Here is a 14,079-nt window from a genome sequence, read left to right as displayed (position 1 = left end):
CCACTATCCTCAAAACAAGTATGAGTGTGGCCACTAGGTGGCAGTGTCATTAAGTTTAAAGCCATGAGTGGGCTTGACATGAACGTGTTTTATAAACTATAATCAAATTTAATGTAAAATTCTTACTTTAACCATTATGGACTGTGCCCGTGACCTAATCCTAACTCAAACTGCATTTTTATGCAAGCATGTTTTTGGCTCCAAATATTTTAGGACAAAGGTATAACAACTGTGCATCATTTAAAAACTGAGGAACAGTATTTTATTCACAATTGTCTTCCATTTACATATACCTGAGGTATAATTGTTCACTTATTCATTGAATAAAAGATAATTACACAATCTGTATTTGAGCATATTCAAGGCCCACGACACTGTTAGGTAAGTCTTTCAGTAAGTGTCACCTTTCTCTAGACAGTGCATTTGTTTGGTTTCAGTTCTTTTTATTTTGTGGTTACACAGTGACGTCAGTCTTTACTGATCACCTCCAAAATCAGAGGAGAGATGTCAGGCTGTATGTCCTGGATCTGCAGCACTTGTTTACTGTACTCCTCGGTCATAGTTCTGAGCTCTGTCAAACAGGCCAGCACTTTAGGGAAGAGCAAGCTGCACATAAAATACGCACAGGTCAGTCTAATGCACTGAGGGGATACGGGAAATCTGAGGCTCATGCTGTGACTCACTGTTTCTCTGGACCTCTTCTTTTACTGTCGATGTAGGTTTGTAGCATCAGTGCGAGGCTCTCCTGCTGCTGGTCGATCAGGTCACGCTGCTGAACTCCAGGTCGATCTAAAACATTACAGTCAGTTCACATGATTGACTCATAAAGAGCCCTACATTTACACTGTGCAGCTGTATGTTTACTAACTTAATAACTAAAACTGATAAAATAATGTAGTAGTAGTAGTAGTAGTAGTAGAAGTAGTTTTAGTAGTAGTAGTTAGTGGTGTTATGTATTTAAAGGCAATGCATGGAGGCTCCCAAAAGTTGTCCACACAACAAGAATGAAAGAAATTTTAATTTTGAAATCAACTTTATGTAATATATTTGGTTACATTTACTATTGATATCAATATTAAGCCTGCAGGTATAATTATAATTTAACATGTAATTCTAAGGAAAAAACACGACATATTTGATTAAATGTAGAGTAAATTATTTTTAGTAGAGGTGTAACGATATCCAAGTTTTATTGCGATATTGTGGAAAAGCTCACAAAATTACGATATTATACATAATAACAAGACTGACATTATAAAATGCTTTGACCAGTCATTTGGTACAACAGTTATTGTCATATTCTAGGGATGTAACGATATCCAGATCTCACAGTACAATATTATCACGATATGTCTCTCACAGTACGATATTTTCTACGATGTTTTGAAGAGGCTAAAAATTAAAGATCGCACACTTTTTTGCTTTAAAAATACCGTGACAAGATTTTGGTGTGAATTATTTCCATCATAATCCCAAGAATTCAAGTAAAAAACATATTTCTTCATGTTGTCTGCACTGAAATGAATCATGGGATATGTAGTTCCCTCTGTCTATAAGCTGTTGCTACTATAAAACCAGGCATTTAAGCAAAGGAATATATTGTGACAGTTCACGATATTATTGTGAGACTTTTGACGATACGATATCACAACATTTTGGTTATTGTTACATCGCTTATTATTGGGGTGCCCCTTCGATGGGATCTTTGCATTGACAGGGGGACCGCGGCACTGCAGACTTGGGGAATGGCTGATCTAGAGTATCCAAGTTTCAATTATTCATATTTATATAGATGCAACTAAAACTTTGCAGCAAATTGTTTAAGCAGCACAGTGAAAGAGTGAAAATTACCTGGAGAAAACAGGGAGATGCCTTGTGCAATCACATATTCCTCCTCCTGTAGACCCAGATTACGAAGGTTTTGGTGAAACTTAACCAAAGCATCTACCAAGGCCGTCTGGAACCCCGCTACAAAGCAAAGGAGGCCAGAGTCATTTATAAAGACGTCTCTGCAAACACTTAATTCAGTTCAGGTTAGTTGGGTTAGTAGGTCCACAGGATGACAGTGCAGAAAAAGCTTTGTTCATCTTAATTTAAACTGGTTTCCCCACATTTCCCTCCTCCTTCTGTGAATTAGATTACAAATGTACACACCAACCAACCGACGCGCAGTGGGGTTGTGTGAAAAAAAAAATCACTTTAAAGGTACACTGCGTAACATTTCTACTACAGGGTCCGCCACCTGCTCGTCTCCATGGAAATGTTATGCTTTGTCTAGAATGTTCCACAGTATAGGTTGTCTCCGTCGTGTTAGATAAAGTCAAACCGGTCACAGCTTTACACTACATTACAGTTCAGATCTGTGGAGAGTCGCCCCTATTCCCAGAAGGAATTAGTATTAGTATTAGTATTTTTGAGCAATAGAAACACCAAAGCAAAGCATCTCCATGGTGACAAGCAAGCAGAAAAGTTGCACAGTGCACCTTTAAAGTAATGAAGATGATCAATGAAAGATTTAAAGATTAATTACAGCCACAAAAGTTTATCAGAACCTTTTTTTCCTTTATACATACAACAAAATAGACATAATAATAATGCAAATCTAGATCCTTCTTTTGCAAAGTCTGACCTGGATTGTTATGCAAGTCTTACCTCGTATGACATCGTCTTTGTAATAGGAAATAGAACCACATTCCCACATACATGTCTTCACATTAAACACCATGTTGAAGCGCAGCTGCAAAATTTCCAAAGTAGCTCCCTTTAGTAGTGTTATCTGGTCCTCCATGTTTAAAGACCTGAAAAAGAACTTCATTTAATACTATATTTGAGGTTAAAGGTCCTACATTATGCAACACTGACTCTTGTGAGCTTTAGACTATGGTATAATGCACCAAACACACACCTGAAGTTGTGTTTTGTTTCATTCACACGTTTAAGTAACCCTGGTTTATTATTCTTCTCTAATGAATGTTTTTCCAAAAACACACAGAGTCTGGGCAGGTCCAAAATAAGTGAGAGGTGGTTTTATTTTTCAGTTTGCAAAATGTACAGTTTGTGTCCATTGCCCTTCTAAGATGATTCTTTACTGGATAAGAGGGTAGTAGAAGTTTGTAGCAGATTTCCCTTTTTGGTGATGAGATATTAGTGAGGTAATTTCCATACATTTTTCCATGGAATATTGTCAGTAGAGTCGGGCCGCTAACAGCGCACGAGTAGGGCTCTGTTTGGGAGGTGCACTTGTGGTGATAGTTGCTCTTTTTCCGTGGCAACTCATGAGACAAGTTTAATTGAAGATGAAGCCAAGTAAGTTCCTTCTGAAAAGTTTTTCAAAGTTTGGTGCGCAGCATCAACATTACGCCTGCTCAAGCCACCATCTTCAGGCACTGGCCCTGTCCTGCCGCTTCCCCAGTTTAGGTTCCTGGTTCCACTAATGACATCACTCTGTTGCAGCCAAAGAAGTAGCGGCAGGAGTAACTCTGTCGTCATATCACTGAACACATCTCAGAACGTCTAATAAAGAAAATGTGAACTAAAATGTGTTCAATTAATACAATTGAGTTTGGAAACATATCTGAATACATTTATATTTTTGTTTATTGGAATAAAATGGCAAATATTGGTAGGGACTATTTTGTCTTCCCAAAATGTCGGTTGTGACCTGTCTCCACCGTCCCCAGGCAAACCTACGCCCTTGATCTCCAAAGCTCAAAAAGCTCTGCTACATGTTGTGATGTCATGAAGCGGTAGTTTTCAAGTTAATCACGACCTTTTATCTTTAGTTCAATAAAGATTGGTAATTCCAAGTCTTAAATCATCCACATGGTTCTAGTGAAGGTGTATGGAGTTTAAAAACACAGTGGAGCACTTCCTGTATTACCATATGTTGAGAGAAGAACTCAACTTAAATATGCAGGTTTGTGTTAAACATGTGAATGAATCAAAACACGACTCCAGGTCTGTTTGTGATGTTTGTGATGATGAAACAAAATTATAACATAGACCAGAAAATAGTGTAATATGAGCGGTTTAAGCGTCTTACCTGAAAACCTGCAGACTTTTGGAGAATCTAATGATATTGTGAACCATGTAGGTGGCGAGGTCCGAGAGGTGAGGGAGGGATGTAAAAAACTTGATTTTCTGGTCAGATTCTTTGTTTTGCTCCTTGTCAAAATACAGGTAGAGACTGGGAGATGAGGAGGAGGAGGAGGAGGAGCAAGGGGAGGAAGAAGAAGAAAAAGGTGGAGAGGGTAAAAATAAGTTGTAAGCAGTGGGACTGACGTCTGTCGGGTGACTACACAATGGGTCATAGGGCTCATTCGTATAATGATTCAAGTCATTGGGAGAAGCTATTGTTCTGTCCATTGGCTGTAAAACATAAATAAAGGTAAAGGTAAGATCCTGGATAATTATTAGTTCATTTTTGGTCTACAGTGTGAATCCGTTACCCTAAAGCCCCTAAAATTCGAAAAGCCTAGATCAAATGTTTTGCGGTGTGCTGTTAGGAGCTCCACAATCATTTTTTCTTGTTGATCTGAGAGTTGTGATGATGCAGTTTGCATTTTCCGTCTCTTGATTTTGATTCTCCTCTCCAGAACTTCCTCCTCGGACATGACCACTGCAGAAACACACAAAATCTGAGCGAACTTTGAGTCAACACAAACACCCTGGTAACACAACGCTTTAAAGCCGTGTTCAAACCAAATGTGTCTGGAGTGAACAAGGCGAATGATTTACATGTTAACCCTATAAAGGCGTTGACAAGTGAATAAAGTTCTCTGTCCAGATCTCTTTTATTCTGGTCCCGGTCTCAGTCCCGGTCTGGTCCTGGTCTCAGTCCCGGTCTCAGTCCCGGTCTCAGCCCAGGTCTGGTCCCGGTCTCAGTCCCGATCTCAGTCCCTGTCTGAGTCCAGGTCTGAGTCCCAGGATGGTCCTGGTCTGGTCAGCCCACTCGTAGTCCAAGTCCCCCATTTTTCCAAATGAATACAGCAGAGACACAGCCGCAATTGATCCTTGTGGAGCGAACACAGGAAATAGAGTGGATTTACTCGCGTGACCAAATTCCCAAACTGGAGCGACCTTTACGCGCGAATGAAGCGAATGACTCAAAAAAGTTAAGAGGCAAACTAGGGGAGTTTGACACAATTTATTTGCACTAGACGCGTTTGGTCTGAACACAGCTTTACACAAGGGTGAGTTGTTGTACAGTTGTAGGGAGTATTATCTGTTGCATAAAGGGTGAGTTGTTGTACAGTTGTAGGGAGTATTATCTGTTGCATAAAGGGTGAGTTGTTGTACAGTTGTAGGGAGTATCAACCCTGGAAATTCCTATCTCTATTGAACAAAAGGTAAAATGTAGCTATTAACTTAAGTGCCACTTCAGGACATCACAAGGTGGAATGAAGCATTTTGATCTTTGGAGATGTAGACAAAATAATAGTAAAGAGTTTCTCAAACATATGTGAATGAAACAAAACAGAACACAATTCCAGTTATGTTTTTGATGAGGTAACAACATTATAATGTGGATAAAAGCTCACAAGAGTCAATTTTGCATAATATACATGTAGGACCTTTAATTTTCTTTACTTAAACGTGACTTACTTTCTTTGCGCATCCCGATGGCCTGGCATTTTTGGAATCGGCAAGCTTGACAAGCTCGACGGTTGTTCTTGGTTATTTTACATTTATTCAGGAATGAGCAGTGAAGCGGTGTTGACCTCTTTATGGCACGCCTGTATGAGATTTACACATTCAAATTATTATTTGGTAGAAAATATTGTTTGATTCAGCACCTGCTTGTGTCCACATCCACCTCTCTATGTTTTGCCTTTTTTTTGGGTCAGGTTTTCATGATTTTCTAATTTTGACTTAATTTGGTGGGCTAAAAAATATAACACAATATACATATAAACTAAAACTTACACCAATCAAGAAGCAATTTGTGGAAAAAGGTTGAAAAACATATTGAAAATTACAGAAAATAGACACGCTAGGGAGAATTCTATCCAAAACTTCAACACAATTTACACCTAAGAAACATATTTAAAATGTTTCTGATATTTTCAACATCATTTTAACAAAATAAAGGTGCTTTCTTAAGTTTTTATTTGGATAATCATAATTTCTGTGTACATTAGAGGAGTTTTCGCCCACTGTATAACATGGTTGCTAGGGGACAGTTATATACTACTACTACTTCTACTACTACTACTACTACTACTACTACTACTACTAATAATAATAATAATAATAATAATAATAATAAATTATTATTATTATTATTATTTATACAGCGCTTTTCTAAACAAAGATGCTGTTATTGTTGCTGTAGTTATGGAATTCCTTAAGCTGATTTTCCAGTCAGGAAGTAAACTTTATCGCTAACCAAATAAGTAGTCCGACCTGTCACAGGCTCTTCAATGCAAAGCAATAGCATCACCATGGAAACAAGCAGGTGGTGGAAAGTTACAAATGCACACGTAAATTTACATTTTCATCTAAAGTGACGTTCTTTCCTGAAATCTGGTTCTGGAATTTTTCTGGCAATGGGTCCACCACAAGCTTGTTTCCATGGAGATATTTTTGCTTTGGTTTCACAGTATAGCATTAAACTCACCTATGTTGCCTTTATTCAATTACAGATGTTTTACTGCTCAAAAAATGCTACAAAAAACAAGCATTCCTACAGAGAGTGAGCTCAACTCTCCACAGATCTGACCTGTAACTTAGTCTGGAGGCATTGCAGGCTTGTCGCCATCGAAACAGATTTAATGCCATATTGTGAAACATTTGATCTAGACGAAGCAATAAAATACCTATGAAAACAGGCAGGTGCCAGACCCTCCAACGGAAAGTTACACAGTGCAGCTTTAAGTGTGTCCTCACCTGAAGAAGCCCTTGCAGCCTTCACATGTCAGAGCGTTGAAGTGGTAGCCTTTGGCCTGGTCCCCACACACTCCACAGAACTTGGGCCCTTCATCCTCCGACTCCTCCTCATTCTCATCGCCAATGGGAAAGTTTTGGCAGAACGGTTGTAAACGTGTGTTCATACTCTTCATCTCTGCCTGGTGAAGAATATTGATCAGCATTCCCTGGGGGTCTGAAGCTAACTGGGTACTGCTTAGTCTGAGGCTTTGTTAAAATTTAGTTTTAGTTTTAACACAATCTATGACTGAGCTGGAACAACATGTGAGCTATTTGAAAGTCCTTTTCAAATAAAACTATAGTCACAAGCTAGAAATTTTCAGCTAGTCACTCTCACCTTTTTTCATATTGATCACAGGCTCTTGAAAATGTGTTGTTTAAACCAATTTGTATTTTTTATTGAGTTTTCAGATTATCTCAAAATAAATAAATAAATAAATAAATTGGCTGTGTTTGCTAATGTGTACAGTGTGTTGCCATGGTAACCGGTATACACATACATGCAGAACCCCTCCAACATGATGTCACTGCAGAATATCAATAAGTTCAGTCAGTTGTATTTCACTATATTCTAATAATTTCATAGAGGCAAGTGATGCTCAGTGAGCCAGGCTGGCGCCACCTAGTGCCTCTGCTCAACTTCATTTCTCTCCAGCAACTAGGTCAGGAATCAGAACACATTAGACTAGGCAGTTTGTAAGAACCCCAGAAGTGTGAGTCCGGGCATCAGCCAATCATTGAAGAGCCATACATTCTGTGTTGGCAACAGTTCCCGAGATCAAAGATTTAAAGCCGGAACAAAGAGAACGTTTGGTGAATTTTATCAAGGGGAAAGATGTTATTGCCCTTCTTTCTACAAGATTTGGGAAAAGCTTAATATACCAGTTAGCCCCATTAACGGCGCATTACATACGTCATGACCAAAATAGCAGAGATTGGTTAAATAAAAAAGTACCCCCCTACCGTTAAGCGAACAAATCCTAATGCTGCGAGGTCAGCCGGTTTCCACAAAGTAAAACTGGCTGATGAATTAGGCCTGTGCTCAGTTGGCCATTACTGAAGTCATTACTGCTGTGAGGTTTAAAACGTTGTGGTATTTCTGTCAGGACTCCAATGTAGTGGTGTCAGAAATCAGTTATGAAGCTGGGCTTTGCAGCTCTAAATGTTAATGTTTTCATGTGTCACACAGCAGAGTTTTTATTCAGTGTCTTGTACAGGCATGTACAGGCATCGTTAAAGGTCCCATCTTACACTGAAGTGACTCTTGTGAGTTTTAAGTCATGTTGTTATCTCATACAAGCATACCTGGAGCTGTGTTTTTCATTCACACATGTTTGAGTGACCCTTTATTATTCGTCTGTCTACATCTCCAAAGCCATCTCAAAATACTCTGTTCCAGTTTTCAAGTTAGCAATTATCTTTCACCTTTAGTTCAGTAGAGCTTGGCTAAAATTATCCAAATGATTTTAGCAAAGGTGTATAGAGTTTAAAAACACAGTCGAGCACATCTTGTTTAACCTCATGATGTCACAAGGTGGAATGGAAGGTGGAGTGTTTTCAGTTTGAGAGAAGAACTCAGCCTAAATATGCAGGAACAAAACACAACTCCAGATATGTTTGTGATGAGGAAACAACATTATAACTTATAAAAAAAAAGCATAATATGGGCAGCAAAGCAAATGAAGATATTATTATTAGTAATACAGGGAATAAACTGCCAGTTAAATAGTCATACAAATTTCATTCATTTATAATTAAGCCTATGCATGCATGTATGTAAAAACATGATTATTATACATTATATATTGATTATCAGGTTGGCTCAGTTTACTCCATCATTTGAAACTACAGAAACAGTCAAATTAATATATTTTTTCCACTGAATTAACTTCTTTTCATATAATTATTTCAAACCGTAATCTCTAAATGTAGGGGTTTTGTTAAAGGTTACTGTTCTGACTAGGGGAATAATCTTAAAATAAAATAATGTTGTGTTATAGCATGCATATACTATTTTGCACATGGCCTTTACTTTGCACTACAGACAGGGTCAAGGTAATTACAGATACTTAGTAAAGCAAACTGAATGTGCAGGTAAACTTTGAACTAGTCAGCTGTTAATGAAAACATGACAGCACTCACCAAGATGTCCAAACAACTGCTTTTTGTCTTCACATGAAGTTAATCCCAGAGGTGACAGACAGACAGATCTCAAACTCTAGTGTACAAAGTTTTCCCGTTGGACGAGTTCTTTGAATTTTGGAGCCGCACTGGGCCAAAGTTTGGAGCTGCAGCCCGAGGGGAGGCGAGGGGAGGCGGGAAGAGTCTCACCCGGTACCGCCCATGTGGTTTATGACCGTATGAACGTCCTTCCCCTTTCAGTTCAACGTTCAGCCCTGAATTATGTAATCTTCTGAAACAAAACTGAATCACAGAGGTTATCTAGGTTAAGACAACAGAAGAAGCAGCAATATCCATGTGAAGGCAATACAATATCTCACTACTTTAAATGCAAAGAAAGTCAAATATGACTGTGGCTGGAAGAGTTTAGCACCTGTTTGTGTATAGAGAGATATGATAGGGAGATTGCTTTCCTTGGAATGTACCATAGCATGGCGTTAAACTTGCTTGTTGGGTGTTTTTATAGGTGTAATTATAGTTATATAGTTTTTATTACAATAAAACAATACCTTGAAAATATGTAGTCTATTGTAAGCAGGCCTGCCTCTCCACAAGTCAGACCTGTAAATTGGCATGGTGCTTATCTCCGTGGAAATACTGTAGATACGCTTAATATCATAGTGCAGGGGTGTCAAACTCAGATTCACAGAGGGCCAAAATTAAAAACGGGGATCTAAGTCATGGGCCAAACTAAATATTTACTGAAAAATTTCAACAACATCTACGTGTTTTCTCTTCTTTCAAGATATGTAATGTTAAACATTTTCTTATTAAAATAAAAGTTTAATAATAGAATCCAGAACAAGCATCATATTAAATAATAACAACATTTTAAATAAATAATGTAGCCAATCTGTAGCCGGCGGGCCAGCTCTAAAACATAGCCGAATTTGGTCCCTGGGACAGTCATAGAGTAAAAATTCCAGGCACACTAACATCTCCATGGTGGCAGAGCGTGCACCTGGAAAGCTGCACAGTGCACCATTAATATGACTGACTTGTCAGTATTTTTATTGTATTTTCAGATTTGCACCTGTACTATAAAACAGACGAAGTTAGATAGGCGACAGAACTTGTGACTCATGGCAGCCTTCTAAAATTGAACACTCAGACTCAAAGTTGTTTGTCAGGGTCCTATGAACTAAATCTTCTGTAGTGGATTTTAAAATAATTTACCAGAACTTTCCAAGGATAATTAATTTCACATAAAAACAATTCATCTCTTGTGCTTTTAGAAAAAGTCGTATAACCCAGTCATAGTTCAGAAAAAGTACAGTTTTCTTAGAAACTTGTTGTATTTTAACTCCAGTCATGAGAAGAATATTTTGAAAATGTATTTAGTTACAGAATACTGAATTCCTCACTTAAAATGTATTTTATAACATGCTCCCATGCTTACATGGTCCCATCAGAGTACTGTATTCTGTTTACTTTGTATACTTTTACGCAGAGTTGCATTTAAATGATAGTGTAAAAACAACATAGGAATATAAGCAGCTTTATGTTCGCATTTCCATTTCTTATGCATTTCCTATCAATAATTGCAGAAGGAAAAATTACACACCATAAAAACTATGTGATTTCTATTTTACATTTTTCTGCACATTCTGTGCAATTTGAAGCTTAAATTGTGTGATCATATAGTGCCATGTTTTCCAGTGATTTAAGAAAAAAAAAAAGCATTTTAAAAGTGCATTGTGTGACTTTTCACCTGCTTTTCTCCACTGCTTTGTCAGGAATGTTTCATAGTATGGCATTAAATCTTTCTATCATCATCTAGACCAAATCAGCCAAGTTACAGGTCAGATCTGTGGACTGGCAACCTCACTCACAGTTAGAAAGCCTGCTCTTTTTTTTAGGTATTTTTGAGCTATATAACCACTAATTGAATAAATTTAAGAAAGAAGAAGACGACTGTAGCCTGGAGTGGACTTGGCACCAGAGGAGGTGGATCGGCTCTAAACAAGGATTAAACCCGCATTTGACCAGGTCTAACCCAACACCCGCATACGCCTAAACCAGGTGAGTTCCGCACTGCCTTAGCTCCGTCTCAAGGAGACCGCAAACAGCGGGTCCAGGATCTCACGCAGCCCAAATCCTAACGCCCTCACACGGCCCTAGCTTAGTTAAGATAAGTTATCTTAGTTCTTTCACCGTGTCTTTCACACTTTGGGGCTGCATTCGTTCGTTGTATTCACATTTCTTTTAATAATAGCTTATAAACGTGCACATTTTGTGTGGTGTGTTGAGGTGGGATATTGTACCAAGTGGAGAATTATTAAAATTATTTGAATCAATATGTTAGTATTATGTAGTAGTATAAAATAAAATATCTTCAAGTATGATGTCTTACCCAATACAATGTCTTAACATGCTATTGACCTTTAGTCAAAAAGAGTAATGATACAATCTTTTTTTGTATTTTCTTTAGGGTGAGCGTCTTGCTGCAGATTCACATGCATCCCCAGTTCCTAAAGGCTACAGTGGAAAGATGAAGGCTCAAGCCATTAACCATCTTGTCAGAGACTTGCAGGTATGTCATGAAATGATTAAATGTAGAACTGAAATGTAACCTCACCAATAATTTCGTAATTGACTAATTGAATTTTATATATGTGCTAAGTAGTAGAAGTAATTTTTGCCTTAATTTCATTCTATTTTCGTGATTAATGGCATTTAGGTGTTTTGTTTCTTGTGGTTTTTGCATTTAAAAATAATCTTTTCTAAGGGGCTAAATTTTTTCAAATTACACTTCAAGTTATTTATTTGAATGGTTCCTGTATACAAAAACATACAGCTCATGCAACAGAATAACCTGCTTAATAGGAACAAACAAATTATGATATATGCACCACAATATATTTACTATATATTTACTTTTGAATTTTTATTCATGGCTCATTAAATATTGCATAGCCCGTTTTGCAAGGTGGTTACTTGAATATGTTATATTTATTCTATTCTATTCTATATTTTATTTTACAGATCAGTATGGACACATTTCTTGCTGGTTGAGCCTGGACAGCCTTTCTACCTGTGACTGAAGTGGGAAGGACAAAGGTTTTTTATGTCTTGTTGACCTGGCTGATTTTGGTGAACACTTCAAGGCACTTGGTCCTCAGACTCTCACAAACTTTACACCTGTATTCAAAAAACTGTCTACAGCATGGACGTTGGATGTGTCAAATGAAACCCCAAGAGTGAAAGACTGACTCTTGAGGTAAAAAGTTTCTGCAATGTTAATGTTTCATAATGAGCAGGTCTGCCACTATTGCGAACATTGTCATGTTTATATAATGGAGAGAAGATCTTGTTTCAAACAGTCAGACATGTTCCTTTCATTTTTGGAGATGAACATGCCTGAATTCCATTCAAAACAAGATCTTGATTCATCCATCGATTGCTTGCATTGAAAAATCAACTTTAAAAAAGTAAATGACAATCATTGTGACCAACTATTGAGGGCACAGAGAATTGCTGCTGTCATTTGGATTTTTCAGAAATAGTATTGTGTCATATGACTTGTTTAAATTGTGTTGATTGTATGATGTGTATTGTTTTAATACAATTTAAGTCGAAATGGAATTTTGTAGTGGTTTTCATTATTTTACATTTGTCATAGGATTATGAACTAGAATGACCACACAGCATTTATACTGTATTTAGTGAAGAAAGAGTTACTATTGAGTAGTGTAACATGACGAACACTCTACACTATTTCTACTTCATAAAGTGTTAAAACATAGCAATATAGTCATTAGTTTTTTACTATACACTAGTGTAAACAAATCAAATCTTAATCAGTGTCAAATTCAGCTATGAGGAGTGTGGTTACATCACTTTACCAGTGTTGAGCCTTCTACACTTTGGAAAGTGTAGTTTTAACTCATTTTATTGTGGACCTCATATGACATGGTAAAAGTGTTAAAATTAACAGTATACGAGTTGAATTAACACTCTTGTATTTGATGTGTTTGACTGATGCAGGTCAGTCTGTCAGATGTATAATTCTGCTGAATCTCATCCCTTTTTTTCTCAGCACCTCTAGACGAGCCTCTTTTAGCCTGAACACCACCTGGTGCAAAACAGAAAAAAGAGATAAATAGGAGACGATAGTCAAAAAATATATCGTAGCCTCTCAGTCATAAGTCACAGCTTTACAAAGTACTGGTATGTATTATTTTACTGTATGCTGCCTCTTAGTGTTCATATATAACACCGCAGTGAGGTTTTCCTATAAATGGCAGAAAATATTCACAGGCATCATTATCTAAACTGTTGTCTGTGTTGCTAAGTGTATTATTCAGATGTTTACACTAGATTCAGTGTTCAACTTTTAATAATTTAATCACCCTCTGAAGTCAGTCTGGACTGCCACAGTAAAATGTGTGGACTGCTGTATAGACTGGGTAGAAACTCTTCTCTGTGTCTGGGAAAAGTATGATTAAACAAATAAAGTAAGACATCAAAACATCCACAAAACATATATTGACAAAGTAAAGAATCAAAAGGCTAAATAAAAATAACGATTTCTGTGGCATTTTGGAGCGTAACCATGGTAACGGGCAACGACTGCGTCAAACTTCCGGTACTGGTGTAATCATTCTAGAAGATAGGCTAGGCTAGGGAAAATATGATGATTTATTTTATTTCCTTTTTTTTTTTTTTTACACAGATGTTAAACTCCACTACATGGCCAAGGAACATTTATTCTGAACGAACGCTCAACAGTAATATCTTAAAAACGACCATAATCACTATAGAATTTATGCATCCTGATCCTGAATGGGTGCAGTAAATTATTGCTATTAAGCAGGTTATTAACGGTGTAAAATACATCTATAATTGTAATTCCGGGTGCTCACGTGGAAACCAAAATGGCGTTTCCTCACTTGATTCAGCTCTTGATTTTAAACTTTTAGACATGCAGGGTTTTGTTTACGTTAGCGTAAATATGGTGTTGCCAGATAA

General features: G+C 37.4%; 1 protein-coding gene across 4 annotated transcripts; it reads right to left on the bottom strand.

Moving 5' to 3' along the window:
- Positions 1-24: 24 nt before the first annotated feature.
- On the bottom strand, positions 25-13,717 carry nr1i2 (nuclear receptor subfamily 1, group I, member 2). 4 transcript variants are annotated; one of them, XM_020931903.2, is made up of 9 exons: positions 9,070-13,717; positions 6,889-7,067; positions 5,605-5,735; positions 4,449-4,618; positions 4,043-4,368; positions 2,653-2,798; positions 1,852-1,968; positions 684-789; positions 25-606 (listed from the first exon to the last, which is right to left on the bottom strand). In XM_020931903.2, exons 2-9 carry the CDS (start codon positions 7,059-7,061, stop codon positions 468-470), a joined length of 1,308 nt encoding a protein of 435 aa, XP_020787562.1. In that variant the 5' UTR covers positions 7,062-7,067; positions 9,070-13,717; the 3' UTR covers positions 25-467. The 4 variants fall into 4 exon arrangements, with proteins under 4 accessions (XP_020787562.1, XP_055012315.1, XP_055012231.1 ...); XM_055156340.1 differs by having other exon boundaries at positions 6,889-7,063; XM_055156256.1 differs by having other exon boundaries at positions 6,889-13,183; positions 13,461-13,717.
- Between the last annotated feature and the right edge of the window lie 362 nt (positions 13,718-14,079).

Source organism: Boleophthalmus pectinirostris, unplaced genomic scaffold, assembly GCF_026225935.1.
Source record: "Boleophthalmus pectinirostris isolate CB_2022bp ecotype Guang Dong unplaced genomic scaffold, ASM2622593v1 HiC_scaffold_1, whole genome shotgun sequence".
NCBI classification, from domain to species: domain Eukaryota; kingdom Metazoa; phylum Chordata; class Actinopteri; order Gobiiformes; family Gobiidae; genus Boleophthalmus; species Boleophthalmus pectinirostris.
The sequence above is the reverse complement of the archived record's forward strand: the minus strand, read 5'-3'. Positions and strand labels throughout refer to the sequence as shown.

Bases quoted from the DNA above. Each gene is read 5' to 3' on its own strand.
- nr1i2 (XM_055156208.1), bottom strand. From the start codon at position 7,091: ATGCTGATCAATATTCTTCACCAGGCAGAGATGAAGAGTATGAACACA. The intron at 4,619-5,604 runs GTAAGTCACGTT...GTGTTTCTGCAG, and splicing joins CATCGGGATGCGCAAAGAAA to TGGTCATGTCCGAGGAGGAA. The intron at 4,369-4,448 runs GTAACGGATTCA...TATGTTTTACAG, and splicing joins CGAATTTTAGGGGCTTTAGG to CCAATGGACAGAACAATAGC.